Source organism: Podarcis tiliguerta, assembly GCF_965153285.1.
Source record: "Podarcis tiliguerta genome assembly, chromosome: 2".
Classification (NCBI taxonomy): domain Eukaryota; kingdom Metazoa; phylum Chordata; class Lepidosauria; order Squamata; family Lacertidae; genus Podarcis; species Podarcis tiliguerta.
The window spans coordinates 104,380,851-104,406,686 of NC_139535.1; the positions used below are offsets into that span (position 1 = coordinate 104,380,851).

At 44.7% G+C, this 25,836-nt stretch overlaps 1 protein-coding gene across 1 annotated transcript in view; it reads right to left on the reverse strand.

The window, feature by feature from the left end:
• The window catches only part of TOM1L1 (target of myb1 like 1 membrane trafficking protein), a 57,893-nt gene that overhangs the window by 25,322 nt on the left and 6,735 nt on the right, over positions 1-25,836 (reverse strand). The window contains exons 2-4 of the mRNA XM_083427523.1: positions 25,129-25,213; positions 20,373-20,451; positions 4,859-5,008 (exon numbers count right to left, since the gene is read on the reverse strand). Of these exons, the coding sequence (XP_083283649.1) occupies positions 4,859-5,008; positions 20,373-20,451; positions 25,129-25,213 (314 nt within the window). The remainder of the gene's footprint in view (positions 1-4,858; positions 5,009-20,372; positions 20,452-25,128; positions 25,214-25,836) is intronic.

Consider the following 25,836-nt stretch of genomic DNA (forward strand, 5'->3'; position numbering starts at 1 on the left):
AGGGACCGAGCAACAGGAGCTCACCCCGTCGCGGGGATTCAAACCGCCAACCTTCTGATCGACAAGTCCTAGGCTCTGTGGTTTAACCCACAGCGCCACCCGCGTCCCTAAGTACTTAATTCATTCCGGAGGTCCGTTCTTAACCTGAAACTGTTCTTAACCTGAAGCACCACTTTAGCTAATGGGGCCTCCTGCTGCCGCCGCACCGCCGGAGCACAATTTCTGTTCTCACCCTAAAACAAAGTTCTTAACCCGAGGTAATATTTCTGGGTTAGCGGAGTCTGTAACCTGAAGCGTATGTAACCTGAAGCATATGTAACCCGAGGTACCACTGTACAGTCATACCTTGGATCCCCAACGCCTTGGTACTTGGACATTTTGGCTCCCGAACGCTGCAAACCCGGAAATGAGTGTTCCAGTTTGCAAATGTTCTTTGGAACCCAAACGTCTGACCTACGTTCCGCAGCTTCCAATTGGCTGCAGGTCCTTCCTGCAGCCAATCAGAAGCCGCGCTTTGGTTTGCAAAACTTTTGGAAGTCAATTGGACTTCCGGAATGGATTCCGTTCGACTTCCAAGGTACAACTGTATTTACAAAAGCATATTTTGGTCCAGCGATCCATTCGCCAAGGTCTGTCACAGATCCAGTGAAACAGATATGATTGGCCAAAGGTTCGACAGTTTCTCTTTCACAGAATGGGGATAAGACAAAAAAAAATTGCAGTGGGGTTTCCCTCCCCCTTTAAAAAAGTTTTATAGTTGCATTTTTGCATAGGGCTGTGAAGTAATTTGGGAGGCAATTCTGCACAAAATGTGATTTGAAACTGGGGTGGATAAAAATAAATTATTTTTTAAAAATCAGATTTTTAAAATTTAAATCGGTTTTTTTTTATTTTAATTGGATTTTTAAAATATAATATTTTTAGAGGAAAAATCTTTCGAAAGGTAGTTTTCTATTTAAGTTACACTATAGTCTAAAGGCTATATTTTATCAGGAAATAAGGATTTGTTTTAAGTTTTTCATGTGTGCTAAAACTCAGTCTAAGGTGTGTGGTGTTTTTTTTTTAAAAAAATTAACCACATCAGTTAAAAACATGGATGCATATGCTATAATGTTACTGTTTCAGTTAAATAAATTGTTTAAAATGTTATTAAGGAAATGTTTATTTTTCTCCTTCCAATAAAGTACAGCAGAAAGGTTTTCCAAGTATAAACAGTTAACTTATTAAACCTCACCATAATTTCATAATTATCTGTCTATGTACAGTGGTACCTTGGGTTACATATGCTTCAGGTTACAGACTCCACTAACCCAGAAATATTACCTCGGGTTAAGAACTTTGCTTCAGGATGAGAACAGAACTCGTGCGGCGGCAGCACAACAGCTGCAGGAGGCCCCATTAGCTAAAGTGGTGCTTCAGGTTAAGAACAGTTTCAGGTTAAGAGCGGACCTCTGGAACGAATTAAGTACGTAACCAGAGGTACCACTGTATTTCTAATGGTATAACCAAATCAGTCATTTTGGATAGAACTGTAAAAACTACTCTGAAAATTTATTATTCAAAAAATGAAACCTTCATCTGGTCGTAAATATGAAGATTATACCAGCAAGAATGAGTCTTTCTGTCAAAAAAAGATTTAAATCAAGTCTTGCTGACTAGTGATTTAAATTGATTTCATTTAAATCAAATCCACCCTGTTTGAAACCCGATGAAATAAATATTTTCAAAGTTGGTAGGAATACACAGTGAGAGATGCATCACACAGCAACCCTATAAAAAAGAAAATGCTGTCATTTCTTTTAGCTCTCACCCAATCCCCTTATCACAACCTGGTCCCATCCATTCACAGGTGCTGTCTCGACTCATCCCATTCTCAGTGTTTTTCAAAAAGCGACACAACGCATTAAAGCGCAACTCTGCTACTCTGCAACTGTCTTCCTCGTTCCTCATTTGCCTGTCTAGTTTGACAGGATCTCAGGCAGGTATGACTTAGAGTAGGTGGATGGCATGCAAAGAAACCGTAGCAGCTAGGGGAGGGTTGAAACTAAAGAGTGTGTGTCTCTCAGGTCTTGTTTGAACAAAGCGGGTTCACCTTCATGGGGAGCACGTGTTGCGGTGGGGGCAACCATGACATCCCCTGTTGCTGGGCAGGTTTAGTATGAATGGACACGAATTTGATAGGGCACCTCCAATTGTTGCTGGGGAGAATCTAATTTTGCTAAATTGTTTGATTGATGGGGTTGCTATTTATTCCCTGTGCGTAGCGTTAAGCTTCCTCTTTTCGCCACGCACATCAGATTACCCACCTACCCTCCCTATATTTAGGGTTTGTTCGTGCTGACCTTGCTATGCCTGTTATGGGGTCGTCTGCTTTGGAGCAGGGGCCTGGTAGGAATTTTTATTATTTGGCTGATTGGCTGATGCCATTTGGTTTTTTGCCTACAGTGGTACCTTGGGTTAAGTACTTAATTCATTCTGGAGGTCCGTACTTAACCTGAAACTGTTCTTAATCTGAAGCAGCACTTTAGCTAATGGGGCCTCCTGCTGCTGCCGCGCCGCAGGAGCATGATTTCTGTTCTCATCCTGAAGCAACATTCTTAACCTGAAGCACTATTTCTGGGTTAGCAGAGTCTGTAACCTGAAGCGTATGTAACCCGAGGTACCACTATACTGCGTAGCAAATTGTCACAATTTGTAAGGTTGCAGTTGGAAAGGTAAAGAGACCCCTGACCATTAGGTCCAGTTGTGGCCGACTCTCGGGTTGCAGCGCTCATCTCACTTTATTGGCCGAGGGAGCTGGCGTACAGCTTCCGGGTCATGTGGCCAGCATGACTAAGCTGCTTCTGGCGAACCAGAGCAGCGCACAGAAACGCCGTTTACCTTCCCGCCAGAGCGGTACCTATTTATCTACTTGCATTTTGACGTGCTTTCAAACTGCTAGGTTGGCAGGAGCAGGGATCGAGCAACGGGAGCTCACCCCGTCACGGGGATTTGAACCGCCGACCTTCTGATCAGCAAGTCCTAGGCTCTGTGGTTTATATCTAATATAGATTTCCTCTATTACATTTATTTTCATTCTCAATCCACTGATCATAATTCATATCCTGCCCGCAATTTCGTTGGCCTGTAGTTTAGAAGCAGCTTAGTCGTGCTGGCCACATGACCCGGAAGCCGTACACCGGCTCCCTCGGCCAATAAAGCGAGATGAGCGCCCCAGAGTCAGTCACAACTGGATCTAATGGTAAGGGGTCCCTTTACATTTACCTTTATATTAGATATACAGTTGTACCTCAGAAGTTGAAAGGAATCTGTTCCAGAAGTCCGTTCAACTTCCAAAACATTCAAAAAACAAAGCGCAGCTTCAGATTGGCTGCAGGAAACTCCTGCAACAAACTGGAAGCTGCGGAAACACCACCAGACATTTGGCTTCCAAAAGAATGTTCGAAAACCGGAAAACTCACTTCCAGTTTCCAATCTTTCGGGAGCCGGAATGTTCGACTCCCAAGGCGTTTGCGAGCCGAGGTACGACTGTACTTTGACATGTAATGCAGCAGAATATTGGTGGAAATAAAAACACCACAGAGGTAAGGATGGAAAATCACCTTGTTCATTTTGTAAGAGAAACGTATAGTGGTACCTTGAGTTCTCAAACGCCTTGGTTGCAAAATGCCGAAAACCCGGAAGTGAGTGTTCCGGTTTTCGAACGTTTCTCGGAATCCGAATGTCTGATGTGGCTGTCAGCTATTGTTTCTGGGACACCTGCACCAATCAGAAGCTGCGCCTTGATTTTCGAACAATTCGGAAGTCAAACAGACTTCCAGAACGGATTAAGTTTGGCGCTTTTTGAGTTTTTGTTTTTGAGGCTTTTTTGGTTAATCTGTTTTTGTGACTGTGTGGAACCCAGTTCGACGACTGATTGATTGATTGTGTGACTGCGGAAATGGATAAAAGCGACCTCCCCCCATTCAATCAATGACTACCATCAGTGCGTGTCAGAAAAAATAATAATTTTAATTCTAATTTTCATCATCTACAATACTGTCTTATTTATTTTATAGTACATTGATTATTGCTTTAATTTTATGCATTAACGATCTCATTAGATAGTAAAATTCATGTTGGATTGCTGTTTTAGGGGTTCCTTTTAAAAGTCTGGAATTGATTAATTTGTTTTCCATTATTTTCTATGGGAAAGCATGCCTTGGTTTTGGAACAGACTTCCGGAACAGATTAAGTTTGACAACCATGGTATCACTGAATTGAATTTGTAGTTAGTGTTTTAAGTTTTCAAAATTGAATAAAACTAATTATAAAAAAGGAAAAGGAAAAATCCCTGGGAAAAGGAAAAATTCCTGGGAGATAAGTCAGGCTGGCTGCCCCGCTACACAATGCAAACAGGTTTGAAGCTGATCAAGTCGAGGGCAGAAACGAGTTCACCGGTTTGTGATTTCAAGCTAACTGGTGGTGTAAACAAACTCTCGCTTTCCCACCCACACAAAGCAAAGACACTCAACTTTTTGTTGGTTGACTGGCAGGGTGGCAATTCTTTTGTTTGCTTTTTTAATAGAGACACTGAGAACAGAGCTAACACTATGCAAAAGCCCTCCTTTTTCTCAATAGCAGCAGCCAAGGAACTTGACAGGACAACAAAGGAATGGCTTAAAAGCAAGGCCGATAGCCAGCTATCTTCTTGCCCAACTTACTCTTACTCTCCCTATAGCTTTGCTGCTTTCCAACCATGGCTTAAGATAAAAAGGAAGGTGAACTAGCAGAGACTTCGCTTCACAGTACAGCTCTCATGAACCATTTACTACCCTGGCAACACTGGAAAAATGGGAGATAGAAAAGAAGTACTTACCATGATAAAGGTTAGGATTTTCTCCTGCATATCAACAGGGAGGTTGAACCTTGGATTCAGCAGCTTCACGAGTCTGTCTTTGCAGAAATCCCTTCTCACAACCAGAGCCTGGAAACTTGGGCCACAGTTCTGCATGCACATGTCAAGGAGCTGCAGAGAGAAAGAGAGAGAGATTCTCCCCATCAGGACCATTACTGCAATGCGCTCTACGAGAGTCTACCTTTGAAGGTGACCCGGAAACTACATCTAATCCAGAAAGCGGCAGCTAGACTGGTGTCAGCGAGTGGCCACCAAGACCATATAACACCTGTCCTGAAAGACCTACATTGCCTCCCAGTATGTTTCCGAGCACAATTCAAAGTGTTGGTGCTGGCCTTTAAAGCCCTAAATGGCCTCGGCCCAGTATACCTGAAGGAGCGTCTCCACCCCACATCATTCAGCCCAGAAGCTGAGGTCCAGCTCTGAGGGCCTTCTGGCGGTTCCCTTAGTGTGAGAAGTGAGGCTACAGGGAACCAAGCAGAGGGCTTTCTCAGTAGTGGCACCTGCCCTGTAGAACACCCTCCCATCAGATGTCAAGGAGATGAACAACTATCTGACTTTTAGAAGACATCTGAAGGTGGCCCTGTTTAGGGAAGTTTTTAATGTTTGATGATTTATCGCTTTTAAATTACAGTCATACCCAGGGATAAATGTGCTTCAAGTTAAATATTTTCGGGTTGCGCTCTGCGGCGACCCGGAGGTAACGGAGCGCGTTACTTCTGAGTTTCGCCGCGTGCGCATGTGCATGTGCAGACAGTAAAAATGACGTCATGTGCATGTGCGGAAGCAGCGAAACACGACTCGTGTGGACATGGGTAGCGTTCGCTTCAGGATGCGAACGGGATCTGGAACGGATCCCGTTCGCATCCCGAGGTACCACTGTATTATTATTAATGTTCTGTTGGGAGCCATCCAGAGTGGCTGGGGAAACCCATTCAGATGGGCAGGTATAAATATATTATTATTATTATTATTATTATTATTATTACACATCAGGCCTCTAAGCACTCTCATCTTGGTCCCATCTGTAAGGTAAAGGTAAAGGTACCCCTGCCCGTACAGGCCAGTCTTGACAGACTCTAGGGTTGTGCGCCCATCTCACTTAAGAGGCCGGGGGCCAGCGCTGTCCGGAGACACTTCTGGGTCACATGGCCAGCATGACAAGCTGCATCTGGCGAGCCAGCACAGCACACGGAAATGCTGTTTACCTTCCCGCCAGTAAGCGGTCCCTATTTATCTACTTGCACCCGGGGGTGCTTTCGAACTGCTAGGTTGGCAGGCGCTGGGACCGAGCAATGGGAGCGCACCCCGCTGCGGGGATTCAAACCGCCGACCTCTCAATCGGCAAGCCCTAGGCGCTGAGGCTTTTACCCACAGCGCCACCCGTGTCCCACACATTTAAAGCTGTTTCACACCACTTTCAATGGTAATGACTCTCCCCGAAGACTCATAGGAGCTGTCCTTTCGTTAAGGGTGCTGACAGAGCAGACACCCTAGTCCTGTCACAGACTTACAGTACCCAGGGTGCTTTAACAGCCAATCCCCTTTCCCAGGGAATTCTGGGAATTGTAGTTCTGTGAGGGCAGCATTCGCAATTTGCCAGGTGTCAGGCGCATTTTGCACCTGACTATCAGCCACTTGTGACCAAGTGAAGATGCCAAGGCACCAGCATGGCACCTGATGTCCCTACCATCTGGAGGTGCACGCCTGTGGATCCCTGGATTTTGTCTGTTTTCACAAACTAGCAACACCTCCTGTTCTCCATTTTGGCTTTATTTCTGTTATTTCTGACACAGATGTAATATGTCTTGTGTTGCTGTTCATCCGAGCTTGTATTTATATAATTTTAAGACCTGCTAAGGGACAAATGATTGTTATTATGTCCTCATATGCAAAACCACAGAAGGTTTTACATATGCGAATTCAAAGAGGCTGCACTTCCTTTTCCCAAAAACTGTATTTTATCAGAATGAATTTCAGGAACTAAAAAAGGGTGCAGCAGAATGGGAAAAACGACAAGACCATGGAAAATGGGATGGGAAGTCTACCCCAAAAAGAAAAAAGAAGTAATTACGTTTTTATTGTGTATGTTAAAAATGTTGAAATTTAATAAAATATAATTGGGGGGGGGGGGGGGAATAATTTCAGGAACCAAAAATCCGTATTGAAAAATACAACGTTTGAGCCATCTGGCCCCAAAATGGCAACTAGGCATTCCGTTTTGGCGCCTGTAACCCTGGTTTAAGGAGCCATTTGGTGCCTAGCTTATACATCTGAGTTTCTAACACTGTGTGAGGGGAATATGGGATCTCCTAACAACCCTCAGTACCCTTAACAAAGATTATTCCCCCAGGATTCTCAGGGCGTAGCCATTACTGTTCAGTGTGGTTGGATGTGGCTTTAAATATACAGTGTGGTGCAAGGGGCCTGAGAGCTGTCAAATTTAGCAGCCTAGCTAAATAATGATAATTTCGATTATTCAGTTATGGCAGTTGCCCAAAACTAGCACCAATATTACAATATTACAAAGCTAGGGCAAACATAAACATGAAGTAAGTGATCTACATCTACAGTGAAGCGCCAATAAATATTTCAAAGCAAAAGCTTGAGCTGTAGGAGCATTGGGCACACGCCAACCACTTAGGCTTAACTGAAAACAGAATTTTAAAAACTATTTTTGTTGTTGTTTAGTCATGTCCGACTCTTCGTTGACCCCATGGACCAGAGCACACCAGGCACTCCTGTCTTCCACTGCCTCCCGCAGTTTGGTCAGACTCATATTTGTAGCTTCAAAGACACTATCCAACCATCTCGTCCTCTGTCATCCCCTTCTCCTTGTGCCCTCCATCTTTCCCAACATCAGGGTCTTTTCCAGGGAGTCTTCTCTTCTAAGTTAACTGCTAACTAAGTTAACTAAGTTAACCTATGTTAACTTAGGCTTAACTGAAAACAGCATTTTTAAACCTGTTTTAAAAAGCAGCTTTCCCTCAGTGTACGCAGGAGAAGAAATGTGCAAGGATGTCAGGAGAAAACACTACTCACAGGATACAGAACTTCTACTTTTTTAAAAAAAGGGGGGATGGGGAGCAGGGTATACTGCCATTTGAGAAGCCAAGCAACTCACAGCTGCCAAAAAGTTTTGGCTTGAATGGGGCCTTTTAAAAACCAGAGTGCATGAAAGACATGTTAATCAGCTCACCCCATTGCCTGCAGAGAGCGCTTCAAAGAGATCTTGCGCTCTTAAGACAGTCTTATTTAAATTATGCAAAGGAATTAAGAACAAAACTCCGATTAGTGCCTTTTCCCTAGACAAGCAAGGGCTCAACAGCTAAGCTATGATTTTGAGGAGAGGTAATGTAGTTAATGGGCCAGATCTTGAACTCAATTAGATCTGTGCAACCCTGTCATTGATTTCAATGAGGTATATCAACTAGGCGAAGCATCTGAATCCCTCTGCCTGGTTCCCTGTAGCCTCACTTCTCACAGTGAGGGAACCACCAGAAGGTCCTCAGAGCTGGACTTCAGTGTCCGGGCTGAAAGATGGGGGGTGGAGATGCTCCTTCAGGTATAATGTGAATTACACATTCACCTAACTGTACTGTCCTACACACCGAATGGCTTTGTGAAGAAAAGGTCCCCTGAGCAGGGGTGACTCTACCATGAGGTAGGATGGGGCAGGTGCCTCGGGTGGCAAATACTGAGGGGAGGGGAGCAGTCAAAGCTGTGTGTGCCACAGAGACTGCTGTGCACCCCCTTAAGCTAGTTTGATGTTGCCAGATGCAGCAGAAGACCAGCGTCAAAATGAGATTCAACTGCCATCATGGCCAATGATCAGTGGTGTTGTGAGTTGGAATCCAAGAACATTCTGCGGAGGCCCACTAGTCCCCCTCCCCAACTCCTGCCACCGATGGCCGAATAGCAAACTGAGTCATTTATTCCAAAGTTATGGCACTTGTTTGCTGGGTTGCTACCACCAGTCTTAAAAAATTAATAAGAATAAACCCCAATTTTCTTTAGCACCATAAAGGTTCTTTCAGCAACACCTTGAACAGTTCTTTAAAAAAGGGTGCAGTTTTTGTGCCCCAGGCAAGACAGGGGTTTAGAGGGATGGAGCTTATGGGAAAGAAGAGTCTATAAATGTGCAACCCAGTTGCTGAAACCTTGGGAAACACGGCGAACATTCAGCGAAGAGCATTTTGCCCCCAGGTCAAATTGCAAAAGGAAATTAAGGTTGCACCATCAAGATTTGCAGACGCTAGAAGCAGCCTCCTGGGCTACCACGGTCTAAGAAGAAGAGGAGGTTAAGGGGGGATATGATAGCCATGTTCAAATATATAAAAGGATGTCACATAGAGGAGGGAGAAAGGTTGTTTTCTGCTGCTCCAGAGAAGCGGACACGGAGCAATGGATGCAAACTACAAGAAAGAAGATTCCACCTAAACATTAGGAAGAACTTCCTGACAGTAAGAGCTGTTCGACAGTGGAATTTGCTGCCAAGGAGTGTGGTGGAGTCTCCTTCTTTGGAGGTCTTTAAGCAGAGGCTTGACAACCATATGTCAGGAGTGCTCTGATGGTGTTTCCTGCTTGGCAGGGGGTTGGACTCGATGGCCCTTGTGGTCTCTTCCAACTCTATGATTCTATGATTCTAACAATCTGAACAAAGGCAGGAGCGAAAAGGATCTGCACAACTCTGGTAGACCCTGAACCGTGAGGTCTGTTTACAGCTTTCACCAAAGGAGTTAATTCTACAGCTTCCTAGGGATATATTGGCCAACTGTACTGTGCCATCCCCTTTTCTAATTAGTATTCCACAGAAAATACAGGAGGCATACGAAAAAGACAATATACAGAGCTGATGTGCGGGGAGTTTTTAAATGAACACAAGCACATATAAAGATGAGAGAGAACAAGGTTTCAATCATATGACCCATCCCATTCCTGCCTAATGGACCAAGAGTAGGGCTAAGCTTAACAAATCAAGCAAATTATTATTAATAATAATAATAATAATAATAATAATAATAATATTTTGTACCCTGCCCATCTGACTGCATTGACCCAGCCACTCTGGGTGGCTTCCAACATATATAGAAACATACTAATACAAAGGAACCTTGATTTTCGAACATAATCCATCTGGGAAGACCCTTTGACTTCCGAAAAGTTAGAAAACCAAAAACTCAAAATGGCAGCCAAGTGGCATATTCAGCTTCCGAAAATCATTCAAAAACCGAAGCAGTTGCTGTATTTTTCGCTCAATAGGACGCACCCAGCCATAAGACGCACCTAGTTTTAGAGGAGGAGAACAAGGGGGGGGGGGAATTCTCTCCCTCTCTGCGCAGCACTCCTTTAGCGAAGCGGCAGGAGAAATCAAGCCCCTTCCATTTCTCCTCCTGCTTCGCTGAAGGGGCGCTGCGCAGAGAGGGAAAGCTGTGCAGCGCTTCTCCAGCGAAGCCAGGAGAGCAAGAGGGATCGGTGCGCACCAATCCCTCTTGCTCTCCAGGCTTCAGCGAAAGCAACGTGAAGCCTCTGGAGTGCGGCGGGAGCGCTCCTGCTGCGCTTCAGAGGCTTCGCATTGCTTTCGCTGAAGCCACGGAGCCTGCATTCGCTCCATAAGACGCACACACATTTCCCCATAATTTTTGGAAGGGAAAAGGTGCGTCTTATAGAGCGAAAAATACGGTACCTCTGGGTTTTTGGCATTCAAAAGCCGGAATGTTTGACTTCCGAAACGATCAAAACCCGAGGTTCCACTGTACATGAAACCTTCGAAAGCTTCAGATGTCTTCTAAAGGTTAAAAAGGTAAACCTCATCCATTTCAATCTGGGAAAAACGAAGCAGGCTTAGAGTCTATAAACTTCTGCTCATTAAAAAGAGGGTAGTGTGTGTGGCTAACTGGAAGGTGTTTTCCCCACACCTAGACTTGCAGTTATGGGCCCCACTTTATATGCAGCTGTTCCCCAGAGTGGAATGCATTTGTGGGATTTACAAGGTGACTTAACCTGCAATCCCACCCATATCCTACAACAGAAAACCCTGGTAATTCTGCCGGGCCTACTACTCAGTAATTATGGAGATTGTACAACCTCTCTTGGGAAAGTCGCAACACTACTGATACCCGGATCTCTGAAATCAGATCTGTGTGGGCAGATGCTGAACTCCTGAAGATCTTCTTCGTGAAGACCAGCAGTACCCTGACCCTTCAATTAGCTCTTGCATTTCCACCATGCAGATGTTCCACTGGCCAAAGTCCAGGGAACTATTAAGGCTCTTGTATACCTGGCAGGTTGTTTTATCGACACACGAAACCAGGAGCTTCTCATAAAAACAGGTTTGACACACCCAGAGTCGATTAATACGAAACGAGGTTAACTATTAAGCAGCTGCCTTGTGGCCTAAAAGCTGTATTCCTTATTACGTTGCCTAAAAGAGATATTTCTCGACTGGGTAGCTCTTGCTTCTATACTGTATAAAACAGATCCTGGACCTTGGGAACTGTAAAACCCCATCCAAGAAGCGGTTTCCTAAATGTATACATATTAAGCTATCTTCACATACATCCAGTGTTTGAAGTTCTCCAGGTGCTTGGCTAATTTTGCTACTGGCACGGGTCCAACTACACAGAGATTTTTGGGTGTCAGGTTGGTGCCCACAGTTTAAAAATCTCTGCCTTTGTGCATAGTTAGTACCATTTCCTTTTTTATAAAAAGTTTATTCCAAAACCGAAAAAGAATTACAAACATCAAATTCAAAATCCATATTCATTTTGTAACATAAACCTATTACATAATGGACTAGATTCAAATTTACCTAATTGCTATAGACTTCCCTTTGCTATATATAAGGTATATAAATAAGGTATATGCCAGTGGTGACACCCGGGGCAGCCCGCCCCCACAGCACCCCCCTTCCTCCGCCCCTGGCATTGAACTGGACCCTGAGGGTCATCTACAACAACCCCCTGGTGAATAGATATTCCATTGTGGCGACCGTAACCCAGATTTAAGGCGCCATTTGGCACCTAACTTATATATCTGAGTTTCTAACACAGCCTAAAACTACTACAGTGGTACCTCGGATTACATATGCTTCATGTTACAGACTCCGCTAACCCAGAAATATTACCTCAGGTTAAGAACTTTGCTTCAGGATGAGAACAGAAATTGTGCGGTGGCGGCACAAGCTAAAGTGGTGCTTCAGGTTAAGAACAGTTTCAGGTTAAGAACGGACCTCCAGAATGAATTAAGTTCTTAACCAGAGGTACCACTGTACTTATTCATTTTTGTTACATTTACACTGCCTTTTATTTCAAGGAAAAAGACCACGGTGGTTCCAGTAGGTGCCAGGAACCACCACAGAGAAGACCCTGTCATTGTTTTAATCACTGGGCAGTGGAGAGAGACTTTCTGTTCCTCATAAGGCAATGGCTTTTCCACCTGCCTTGCCCCAACTAGCCCTTCCCAGACTATGACTTTGAGAGCAGCAGCAGAGAATAGAGCAGTTCAGGGATATATATGCAGTGGTACCTTGGTTCTCAAACATAATCTGTTCTGGAAGTCTGCTCAACTTCCAAAACGTTCGAAAACCAAGGTGCGGCTTCCGATTGGCGCAGGCACCCCGGAAGCAACAGCCGACAGCTGCATCAGATGTTCAGCTTCCAAAAAACGTTCGGAAACAGGAACACTTACTTCTGAGTTTTCAGCATTCAGGAGCCGAAATGTTTGAGTACCAAGGCATTCGAGAACCAAGGTTCCACTGTATATATTTTATAAGTTGTGCTTCTTTGTTTCTCAATTTGATCCTTTTACATGGTTTTGTATCTTTTGTGTTATTTTATGCATTGTGATTTGTGTTATTTTATGCATTGTGATTTGTATCTTTTGTGTTATTTTATGCATTGTGATTATGCATTGTGAACTGTTTAATTATTATCTGCTGTTTAATTTTACCATTTACTATTAGATTCTGATGGATTGTTGAATGTTGCTTTGTTTGATATAAATGGTTTAAAGTTATTGTGACTTTTACATTGGATCAGATTGTTACAATTAATGTTTGATGTTTTATTATGATTTTATGTCTTGGAAGCAGCCCAGAGTGGCTTGGGAAAGCCAGCCAGATGGGTGGCGTATAAATGAAATATGATTATTATTATTAATTATCATTATTATATATTCATACAGGGACAGAATTTCCACATGGATTCTGACACCGATCTGCTTTTCTTGCACACATCGTGCAGTGTAGGAAGGGATGTGGATTACAGTTTCACATCAACTTTCACCACCAACAGCCTTGCCTAAAGGCAGATCAGACCCTACAGGGCTATAAAACTTCCATTCTTCTGGGCATAGAGGCTGCAACCCGTCAGACAGCTTGGGAGGCCTGTAAAATACTGAGCATTTTATGTTTTCTCTCCCAAGGGCACCCTCATCTGGCTTACAGCCTAAACTTCCCCCAGCCTGGTGGGAACCCCTCCAGGCAGTGGCGTAGCGTGGGTTGTCAGCACCCGGGGCAAGGCAAGTAATTTGCGCCCCCTAACCCGGGGCAAGGCAAGTAATTTGCGCCCTCCCGCTGCACTGTCCCTCCCCCAGATAGTCCCTCGCTCTTTCTCCGCACCGCACCGCATGCCTGGCACCCCCCCTCCACAATGGGCGGCGACCCGGCGGCTCGGATCGGATTCGCACAGCCAGCACTGCAGTGAGAGAGAGTGAGTGAGCCAGGTAGGGGCAGAGAGCTGCGAGTGCGAGCGCGCGCCCCCCCAGATGTTGTGCCCGGTGCAGCCGCCCCCCCTGCACCCCCCACGCTACGCCACTGCCTCCAGGTCAGGTGAGAACTGAAACATTTGGTTGGCAAATCGCTCTGCACTTTCCTTACTCAGTTTGCCTTTGCTGGGCTTTGCTCCACCACAGAACTACCATATTTTTCGCTCCATAGGGCGCACCAGACCACAGGGCGCACCTAGTTTTTAGTGGGGGAAATAAAGATTTTATTTTTATTTTTTTTGGATCCCACTCGCTGTCTTGGCTTCATTTTTAGCCACGGGGCTGGGGAAGCCTGAGCTTCCCCTGACCCCAGCCCCCAGAACAGGCTGCTATCCGCAAGCCTTCGGAGCCCGACGGGAACTCCCTCCATGCTCAGAAGGCTTGCGGATAGCTGCCTGAAGCCCAGGGAGCGAAGCGGGAGTTGGCGCTGCACTCCCTGGGCTGCAGGCTGCAGGCTGCTATCCGCAAGCCTTTGGAGCGCTCCGAAGGCTTGCGGATAGCTGCCTGAAGTCTGGAGAGCGAGAGGGGTCAGTGCGCACTGACCCCTCTCGCTCTCCAGGCTTCAGCGAAAGCCTGCATTCACTCCATAGGACGCACACACATTTCCCCTTCATTTTTGGAGGGGGGAAAGTGCATCCTATAGAGCAAAAAATACGGTATCTTCTCAAACTTCATCCTCTGTTTTCAGCTGGCCTCCAGATTCCTGGCTTTGACACATCCACAAATTAAAAGCTTGGAGCAGAGCGGGAGAAGAAAATGCTTCTAGCTGTTTTGTGTTAGCTGCCAATATTCTTTACCATAAGCAAACAGAATCCATTTGCAGTAGGTCAGGGATGTTATCTGCAACTCCTGCAACAACAGGAACATATGCATGACGACGCTTCTTCCCACAACAGCAACAAAAAACCTTGAACGGAGGAGAAACCTTAAGTTTGCAGAACGAATTATTAGATAAAACACCTCAAAGCCCGGTGTCCTGTTATCACAGCTTTTCCGACCGACTGGAACAGAGAACGCTCAGCTCCCAGGGATGGTAAACAGAAATGAAATGAAAAATCTGACACAAAACCTGCATGCCAAGTGGAAACCCGAGCTGTTTCTGCTAGGCAAACACGCACACCAAGGAACCAAAGTATGCAATACTGTGTGACTCAGGGTTGCGAAGGAGCAGGCGGGGGGGGGGGGAGGGATGCCGGAAACAAGTATTCAGGCAACTTGAGATGTCTCCCCAACCCAGGGTGTCAGCCCCGGGGCAACCTAGCTGATGCCTGACCAAAGTCGATCACCTATCAACCTAATTTATCTGCTCACCTCTGCTGCTAATGGCCTTGTGCAACAAGATACAGGAAGCAACTCAGAATATGCAAACAGCAATCGCAGTCATGCATGCATGACAATCAGCCTATGCTGTAGAAGGTGCTTAAGCACAGAATACACAGGGGAACTGTCTACTCTCCCGGAAGGCTAACAGACATATCCTGTTTACACCTATATTGGTTCTTATATTCCACACAACCAAAAGCTTAGGTGATAATGTGGATTCTGGGCTAGGGCACAGCATCAGACTTTCTGAACTTATTTGTATTTTATTTAATAATAATAATAATAATAATTAATAATAATTTATTATTTATACCCCACCCTTCTGGCTGGGTTTCCTCAGCTACTCTGGGTGGCTTCCAACAAAATAATAAAATGCAATAGTCTATTAAACATTAAAAGCTTCCCTACACAGGGCTGTCTTCAGATGTCTTGTAAAAGTTTGGTACAGTGGTACCTCGGGTTACAGACGCTTCAGGTTACAGACTCCGCTAATGCAGAAATAGTACCTCGGGTTAAGAACTTTACTTCAGGATGAGAACAGAAATCGTGCGGCGGCGACATGGCAGCAGCGGGAAGCCCCATTAGCTAAAGTGGTACCTCAGGTTAAGAACAGTTACAGGTTAAGAACAGACCTCCAGAACGAATTAAGTTCTTAACCCGAGGTACCACTATAGTTGTTTTTATCTTTGACATCTGGTGGGAGGGCGTTCCATAGGGCAGGTGCCACTACTGAGAAGGCCCTCTGCCTGGTTCCCCGTAACTTGGCTTCTCACAGCGAGGGAACCGCCAGAAGGCCCTCAGCGCTGGACCTCAGTGTCCGGGCAGAATCCTGCCTTTCTTTTATCATGGAACCAAAGGCAACATAGAATCGTAAGAGTTGGAAGGGACCCAAGGGTCATCTAGTCCAACCTCCTGCAATGCAGGAATCTCAGCTAAAGCATCCATGACAGATGGCCGTCCAACCTCTGCTTTAAAACCTCCAAGGAAGGAAAGTCCAGAACCTCCTGAGGGAGACTGTTCCACCATCAAACAGCTCTTACGATAACAGGTGGTTATCGTATCTCCTCTTTTCCAGGCTAAATATACCCAGCTCCTTCAAGTGTTCCTCATAAGTCTTGGTTTCCAACCCCTGAACATCTTGGTCGCCCTCCTCTGTACACGTTCCAGCTTGTCAACATCCTTCTTAAACTGTGGTGCCCAGAACTGGACACAGTATTCCAAGTGTGGTCAGACCGAGGCAGAATAGAGTGGTGCTATTACATGTTGTTTCCATGCAGTCTCCCATCCAAGTACTGACCAGATCCAGACCTGCTTAGCGTCAGCAGGGTGTTGATCTCATGTGTCTGCAGACCATTCTCTAGTCTGCACCAGTTTTTTACTCCTCAGAGCTGTCAAGACAGTGAATGAGCAAGACCCAGTTCATATGGACTCTTCATGCCTTGAAGGCTCCACTCCACAACAGCTTAGGATACAATAAATCTACTAGTCTTTACAAGAGCAGATTATTATTTGGGGATGATGACAGGACATCACATATTTCATGATTGACCATGCTGGACTATACTGATGGGAGACTTTTAGCAGGGTAGATGAATCTGTAGCATCTCCACACAGGGGTACAACTTGAATAAAACATTGTGGGGGCCCAGGTAAGCCCCGCCCCTCATAATCAATCACATGATGCAGTGCACACACCCAATTTGAATGGAATGCCCACCAACTTTGTTTGGACTCGACCCCTCAAATATTTTATTCGGGGGGGGGGCTGAAGCCCCCAAGGCTGCTGGGAGTTGGCTCCAATGTCTCCACTTAATTTTGAGGTGCCAGCTACCATGGAGTAAAAAAAAATTGCCAATGGAGTTTTCTCTACATTTTCATCAGATAAAACATCTTAACAGACCTCTGTTGACTTTAACACAAAGGACAGATAAAAGGTGATGCACTGGCTACTTTAACAGAGGAGGGACATGGGTGGCACTGTGGTCGAAACCATGGAGCCTCTTGGGCTTGCTGATTGGAAGGTCGGCGGTTCGAATCCCCTCAATGGGGTGAGCTTCCGTTGCTCTGTCCCAGCTCCTGCCAACCTAGCAGTTCCAAAGCATACCAGTACAAGTAGATAAATAGGTACCCCTGCAGCAGGAAGGTAAATGGTGTTTCTGTGTGCTCTGGTTTCTGTCATGGTGTCCTGCTGAATTAAATCATAGAATCGTAAAGCTGGAAGAGACCCTGAGGATTATTTACTCTAACCAGCTGCTATGCAGGAATATGCAGCTGTCCCAAACGGCAATCGAACCTACAACCTTGGTATTATCAGCACCATGCTCTAAGCAACTGAGCTCTGCTGAAACAGACATCCTCTATCACTCAGAGCCACAATATCAACACAGAGGGAAAACAGGATAAAAAGCTCTGTGAAACCTAGAACGAGACCCAGTCCAGAACCTTTGCCAGCAAACCTTTACATGCTTTCAGAATGTTTTCAAGTTCAATAGGAACATGGCTGCAAAATAAGGGGAGAGGTATTCATTCAGAACCATACTCAATTCATCCCGTCTCTGACGTTCTGCCGCTTCTGGATAAAGAACCTGAACACCAAAACACTTTGGGGCGATTCATATTCATGCAGCTTAACTGGTAACAGAGCACTATGAATCACCTGTTTGCCCTAATGACTTCCTAGCTTATGGTAATAATGTTTTTGCAAAACGAATTCCACAAATTCCACAGCAGCAGCATAATACGCCGTGACCAACAAGGTAACTGCATACAAGAACTGCCAAGTCACTTTTGCACTGGCTGACGTTTGGAAACAAAACAAAAACAAAAAGGAGTCACACATTTCTGCTTACATATTAAGTTATGTAAGTTTAAACCAATGGACTGCTTCCTATGGCACCCAACAGTCTAACCCATATCACCATTTGACATCACTGACCTAGATTAGATCCTGGGCAGAAATGGGAGGTCAACATACCCACAAGCAATGTGATTCTGGGTCAGAACAATGATCCATCTGAACTGGAAGTACTTCTGAACATCCAAGAAGTCATAACCAACATTTGACAGGGACAGCCATCTCCTGTTATTTGTTGCCTGTTGCTGGTAACACACAGGTTGCAGTGTTAGTTTGCACCTCCCAATATTCCCATTTCTCCGAAACATTCCATTAATCCTTTAGAAATTCCATGCCATTTCCTTATAACACCCTGGGGGCAATCGATGGCGTAAGTTAACTACCAATTGTATAACTAAGCTTATCCTTTACTCATCATAAAATGCTCTAACTGCTTCAATAAATAATCCTGAGTTGTATTTTGAAAGGGAGATACTGTTTCCGACTCATTCTTTCCATGCCAACTGTCTCCATTCTCTTTTACATTAGTTAACCAAGCCTTCTCCCTGTTTAATCCTATTATTTCTGGGGGGAAAATGCTATCCTTGATTTTTTTTAGTTGCTCTTTCATTCCTTTTTGAGGTGGGGCAAGCAGGAAGACACACAATTGTTCATGTGATACCATTTACAATGTCTACTGTTTCATTTTAATCCCCATCTCATTAAGCCTCTGTCACAACTCATTTTTCTTCAACACAAGACTGCAGATAAGCAAGTACACATCGTGACTTGGCTCAAACATGCGCTCTCTCTCTCTCTCTCTCTCTCTCTCTCTCCAAAAGCTTATTCCATGATACATTTGTGAACCTTTATTTCACCACAAGACTCTTTGCTGTTGTTTCCAAAGCCTCTCTTGAATGGCAAACCACAAACAGAGATCTATGCAACTCCAAAGTTTGTCGATCAAAATAAAAGACAGTATCTAGCTTGCTCTGATCGAGTGACCTTTATTCTGTGATTTCAATACCTCTCCCCCTACCTCTGGTTAGAAGCCATCAGTGTTTGTGTACGGTTAAGAACACATGCCATAACGGACTTTATTTTGCACTAATGAATACTGAATCGCATATTCCACTTTGTAAAAGTGGAAAATGCCATTGGAATAACACAACACTGAATAAGATGCTACTCTTTCCCTTCTTAACCAGTCTTTAACCGGAGTGCGTTAATTCAAAAAGGAAAACCAAGAAGCAATTTTCTGAGTAACATGCTAAATACCATTTTATGAGGTGCCTGTGGGTGATGAGGTGAGTTATGAGGACTGCCCATGGCTGAGAGGCCTTCCCCTGTCCAGCAACCATGTAGTGTGGGAGATTCAGGTCCCAAACATGTTTCTAGACCCAACACCACCTGCCCAGGTTACAATGAAGCAGTGCTCACACCTTGGAAGGAATAGTGGTGGTGCCTGGTTTATAAATGCCATCTTCAACTCCTCAAAAGATTCCATCAACTAAGTCTCCAAAAATTTTTACACATCACTTGGGAAGACAGGCAAACTAATGCCAGTGTACTGGAAGAAGCAAAAATCACCAGTGTCAAAGCAACGATTCTTCAACATCAACTTCATTGGACTGGTGATGTTGTGCGGATGCCTGATTATCGTCTTCCAAAGCAACTACTCTATTCCGAACTTAAAAATGGAAAGTGTAATGCTGGTGGTCAACAAAAGAGGTTTAAAGACTCTCTCAAGGCAAATCTAAAAAAAAAAAAAGCAGCATAAACACTGACAACTGGGAAACACTGGCCTGCGAGCGCTCCAATTGGAGAGCAGCCTTTATCAAAGGTGTCATGGGCTTTGAAGATACTCGAACTCAGGACGCAAGGGAGAAACATGCCAAGAGGAAGGCACACTTGGCAAACCCTGATCAACTCCTGCCTGGAAACCTCTGTCCCCACTGTGGAAGGATGTGTGGATCCAGAACTGGCCTCCAAAGTCACTTACAGACTCAGTGTTAAGACCGTGTTCATGGAAGATAATGTTACTTGGCTATGAGTAATCACCGAGTAGTAGTAGTAGGAGGAGGAGGAGGAGGAAGAAGAAGAAGAAGAAGAAGAAGAAGAAGAAGGTGGCCCCTGGTAGAACCCAGGTGAGGCACTGGATGATGAGCAAAAACTTATGTCCAGATGCCATTGGTTGTCTTCTTCATAATATTGGCTCAACCCTCCCCCCGCAAGCCCTGAAGGTGGAAAGCAGAGGTTAATCTGTTGGACAATCTCCAACGGTGAAGAACAATTGACCTCTGTCCATAAAGAATAGTGCTCAGAAACCCCAGACAAGGATCCAGATGACATTCACCTAAACATGACCCAGAAAATGAGCACCGCCTTCCCCCGAAGTTCATGTTTGGTGTGTCAGGAAAATTGTTGCTGTTGTTTAGTAAAATGTTCTGCTCAAACAGATTCCTCCCTGGGCTGTGATCCAGAGAAATCCAATGTGTCCCCTTCTGTGCTTAGCAGACTTTTTTTTATGAGGATCAAGAGTATCATACTTACGGAGAGCGTCAGACGAATCTCAACATGGTTGCAGTTTTTGGAAAGCTTTTTCCTTAGTGCTCTGATCGCATTCTTGGGTCTGCAATTAAAAGAAAGGAAACCAGATAAAAGCAATGACTTAACAGGCTGTTTGCCCTGCAACACCAGCCAGAGAGATAAAGACTGCAGCCACTGTTTGCGTGGAAGAAAATCCAGATAAAACTGAAATAATGCACTGTATTTCAGCAGCAGCCAGATTACTGTCTTCGTGACAGGTGGGCTGTGTGTAGAGATACCCTGCAAAGTGTGAACAAATGGATGTTCAGAATCCTTGGTCACCCAGGATCTAGGGCGGTAGGCAGGTTTTTCTCACATTTCCTAGAGGGTAAAAAGGTAAAGGTAAAGGGACCCCTGACCATTAGGTCTAGTTGTGGCCGACTCTGGGGTTGCGGCGCTCATCTCACTTTGTTGGCTGAGGGAGCCGGCATACAGTTTCTGGGTCATGTGGCCAGCATGACTAAGCTGCTTCCGGCAAACCAGAGCAGCACACGGAAACGCTGTTTACCTTCCCACCGGAGCGGTACCTATTTACTTGCACTTTGATGTGCTTTCGAACTGCTAGGTTGGCAGGAGCAGGGACTGAGCAATGGGAGCTCACCCCGTCGCGGGGATTCGAACCGCCGACCTTCTGATCGGCAAGTCCTAGGCTCTGTGGTTTAACCCACAGCGCCACCCATGTCCCTAGAGGGTACCCAGTTGCAATGCTTTATTTTTCTCTAGAAACACGAAAAACCACCATGGGGTCTGGTTGGATTACAGGCAGGGTAGAGATAAAACCAAGTACAGTGGTACCTCAGGTTACGGACGCTTCAGGTTACGTGTTTTCAGGTTGTGCACCGCACTGAACCCAAAAGTACCAGAATGGGTTACTTTCAGGTTTCAGAAATCGCGCATGCGCATAAGCACTAAATCATGCTTTGCACATGCGCAGAAGCGCCAAATCGCAACCCGCACATGCGCAGATGCAGCGCTGCTGGTTGTTAACGTGCCTCCTGCACGGATCACGTTCACAACCTGAGGTTCCACCGTAATTAATTAATTAACTCCATCCCACTTATATGGGAGAAAGTAAACCCCCACTTATATGGGAGACACATTTCAGTGGGAACTCCCTCTGTTCCACATGGCTTCCAGTGTCCCCCAGTCTTGGTCAATGGATCCTGCTCCTATCCTCATACCCTGACTGCTTCAACTGCATAATCAATGGTCATGCTATCTCTTGGTCATGCTTGAGTATGATCGAATGCTGGAACCTGGGGAGATATTATTATTATTATTATTATTATTATTCAGTTTACTATCCACCCTTCACCAGCAGGTCCCAAGGCAAATTACAAGAAGTTTAAATTTGGTATTAAAATCAGTAAAAACAAATTACAGTCACTGAATCCTGAAAGCAACAATCTCACCTTTCATGTGACTCCAAACACACAAAGCAGCAGCCCATACTATTTTTGCAGCTGATAAACCAACCGCAGAGATTTGTTCATTTATTTAAAAGCATTTTTAGCCTGCCCGCCATCCACAGATCTCAGAGCGGGTTACAAAACTTTCAAACAAGAATTCTCTTTGTATCGTACAATGCGAAACTTCCCCCGACCCTGAACTGAATTCCCCCCAAAACATTCCTCTCTTTCTACCCCATCTAGCACTTCAATGTGCTCCATTTATAAGCAAAATTTAGCAGCAGCAGCAACAGCTTAGTATTTAAATATTGCACAGTGGAGCCAGAGACTCAAAGGAGATTGTTTTATTGCCGCCTCCTCTGTTTTCACGTCAGATCCTCAAACCTTTTCTTAAACCGAGAAGATGAGGCCACTGCCTAAATAGTCTCACCCATTATCTGAGCCCAAACACTAATAGCACTAGATTACCCTATCAAAAATCCTGTGGCAAATTGTGAAAGACTAAGGGTGTTCACATCAGCTTCTTGGCTCTCTTCCAGTCTAATTATAGGAGGCTTCAAAACAATCTAGATATTTTTTTCCTCACATGCTAGCAGATAAACAAGTACACTCCACCTCATAGGTGGATGCACTATTGAGTGATGGGGTGGGGTATTGCTTTCCACCATATTTATAAATCCATGGGAGCGAGTGGCGCTGTGGTCTAAACCACTGAGCCTCTTGTGCTTGCCGATCGGAAGGTTGGCAGTTTGAATCCCCGTGACAGAGGAAGCTCCCGTTGCTCTGTCCCAGTTTCTGCCAACCTAGCAGTTCGAAAGAACACCAGTGCAAGCAGATAAATAGGTACCACTGTAGTGGGAATGTAAACGGCATTTCCATGCACTCTGGCTTTTGTCACAGTGTCCCGTTGCACCAGAAGCGGCTTAGTCATGCTGGTCACATGACCCAGAAAGCTGTCTGCGGACAAACTCCAGCTCCCTCGGCCTGAAAAGCGAGATGAGTGCCACAACCCCATAGTCACCTTTGACTGGACTTCACCGTCCAGGGGTCCTTTACCTTATTCATAAATCCATGCTATGGGAGTGAGGCGAAGGAGGAAAAGTATGGAGAAACCTTTGCTCCCCCCTCATGAGAATTTTACAATAAACACAGGGGTTACATTTTCCATACAGATGAACACAACACATGCATTTCTAACACTGGCAGCGCTCTTCGTCCCCCCCCCCCCCCATGTTGCGTTACAAGAGCAAATGTTGGGTCAAAGGAGTGCACTGCCAACGTGGCCACTGCTCAGAAATTATGGAAGTTGTAGTACAGCGACGCCTTGATGGCTCCAGGCACCCCGTCCCTGTCTTAAGATAAGGACTCCCATGTTACAAGGGCTGAGTTTTCTCTGGGAAGAAAGCCTGTTGCTTTTAGCTCATGCTGACTGAGCACAACCGACTGCCACCGATGACTCTTCTCTTTACAGTGGATGTCTTTGTTGCTCATCCAAATTGAATGTTAGGATCAAGGAACGCACACAATCATCATCATTACACTGTAAGTGACCAGCCTTTGGCTACGTCGTTTCTTCATTCCAGTAGCGAGATGCTTTCTGCTGTTCCGAGAAAACAGCACAGCACTTCGCTTGCAACCAATAAGCTTAAGTGGAGATCCCCTATCCATGTCTGAATATTGTTTCTGAAGATACGGTCAGTGACTAATTTGAATAAGGTCCTATTTGGAACTCGGGAAGAGCTGGAGGGCTCAAGGTGTTGGATCATTCATGATGTGAGTCACAAGCAAAGGGCTGATTAACCCTTTCTCTGCTTCCACCGGCTTGCCCCATGTGAATATTGCAACTGTGATGACCCCTTCCTTTATCACGCAGCACAGCTGCTCATAGAGATGTGAAAGCTGGGGGGGGGGGGGAGAATAGGAATTACCGTATTTTTCGCTCTATAAGATGCACCAGACCACAAGATGCACCTAGTTTTTGGAGGAGGAAAACAAGAAAAAAACACTGAATCTCAGAAGCCAGAACAGCAAGAGGGATCGCTGCGCAGTGAAAGCAGCAATCCCTCTTGCTATTCTGGCTTCTGGGATAGGTGCACAGCCTGCATTCGCTCCATAAGACGCACACACATTTCCCCTTACTTTTCAGGAGGGAAAAAGTGAGTCTTATAGAGCAAAAAATACAGTAGAAAAAAACACAGTCCTCCTCTCTACCCCCAGGCAAAGACACTGAAATTTTGGAATTCTTTCTTTTCTTTTCTTTTTAAAAAAGGCACTTACATGCTTCCTTTTAAGAATAAGGATCCCATGGATTTTAGCAGAACCAATGGGCCTCCCATTATTGCAGTCTTGATCCCACCTCTAAATTCTGTAGTTTCTCTACTTCGTTACATTAAATTTCAAAAGCACCTCCCAATTTGACATTAGAAGTTGTTGGCAGATAGACCCATTCAGGTGAGAGAAACAAAGGTAAGGTAAAAGGTAAAGGACCGCTGGACGGTTAAGTCCAGTCAAAGGCAACTATGGGGTTGTGGCACTCATTAGTCTCGTAATCTGGGTAACCGGGTTCGCGTCTCCGCTCCTCCACATGCAGCTGCTGGGTGACCTTGGGCCAGTCACACTTCTGTGAAGTCTCTCAGCCCCACTCACCTCACAGAGTGTTTGTTGTGGGGGAGGAAGGGAAAGGAGAATGTGAGCCGCTTTGCGACTCCTTAAAGGGAGTGAAAGGCGGGATATCAAATCCAAACTCTTCTTCTTCTCTTCTACTGCACACAGTCATGAACCAGACATTCTGGGGTCACTTTGTGGGTCATGTTTTAAAGCTGCATTTGCAGTACAGTTGCCAACTTTTAAACCAGCCTTTGTAGCTGTGCCTTTAACAGGAATTCACAGGCAAAGTTTTTGACAGCATGGCGATAAATACGCCCCCTGTGTAATTGCTGTTGTTCACGCTTCAGTTAAATGCACAGCTATAGGGACTGTTTGAAAGTCAGCAACTCTAAAAACCGCTACGCTCAAACAGCATAAAAATTTCGTTAAATAAACAAACATATATCGGTAAACATGAACTTGAGATGTAAAAGCATCAACAAATACGTACTGAAATCAGATTCCCTACTGCCTTCACATGTGGCTTTATAGATGAGCGAATTGTAAAATTACACATACACAACAGAGGACAAAGGGTTTATACCGAGGTAGGGAGTGCCTTTATCGTCATACAAACAGGATTAGACTTTTAACAGGAAAGGCCAATATGTCTTATCAGCAAGACCAAATTCCATGAGAATTCTGCAGAACATGAACCAGCTTACCCTTCCTCAGTTGTGTTGATAATATCACAGATGTGCATGAACTGACCCCACTCTTCTGTCTGCAGTGCTCCAAAAGTAGCCTTTTCTGAAAAGACAAAGATTTACTTCCAGTAAAGAGTAATAATAATAATAATAATAATAATAATTTTATTATTTATTGGTGGTTGTAAGAACAAATAATCCCTATATTCTGAACAAAATGCTTGTTTAACCTGGAGGTAGGCTGTATGAATTGTGTATTGCTTTGTAATGATTTGTTGGGTCTCTGGACCGTAATAAAGATTGTTGTTGTTGTATTATTTATACCTCTTCCCATCCAAAATAGTTATGCAGACACTATACCTAACAAACAGGAAATATAATTTTGGTTGTTTCAAATGACTGGCATAAAGAGTTTTGATTTAAAATGGTCATTCCCTCTGAAGTACCCCGAATCTTAAATCTCCTTCCTTTATAAAAAAGAAAAGACAAAAGAAACCAGTTAGCCAATGTCAGGAAACACCTAGGATATCCAGCTTCCAGCATTCTGATTCTATGAAATGCTTTGAAAGTGGCTTACTGGATATCAGCAAACAAAGACTTAGGGCCAGAACAATCTTCCCCCAACGTGGTGCCCTCCAGGTATTTTGACTACCACTCAGTTTACTGGCTGCAGCTGACAGGGTTTGTGGTAGTCAAAAACATCTACAGTGGTACCTCGGGTTACAA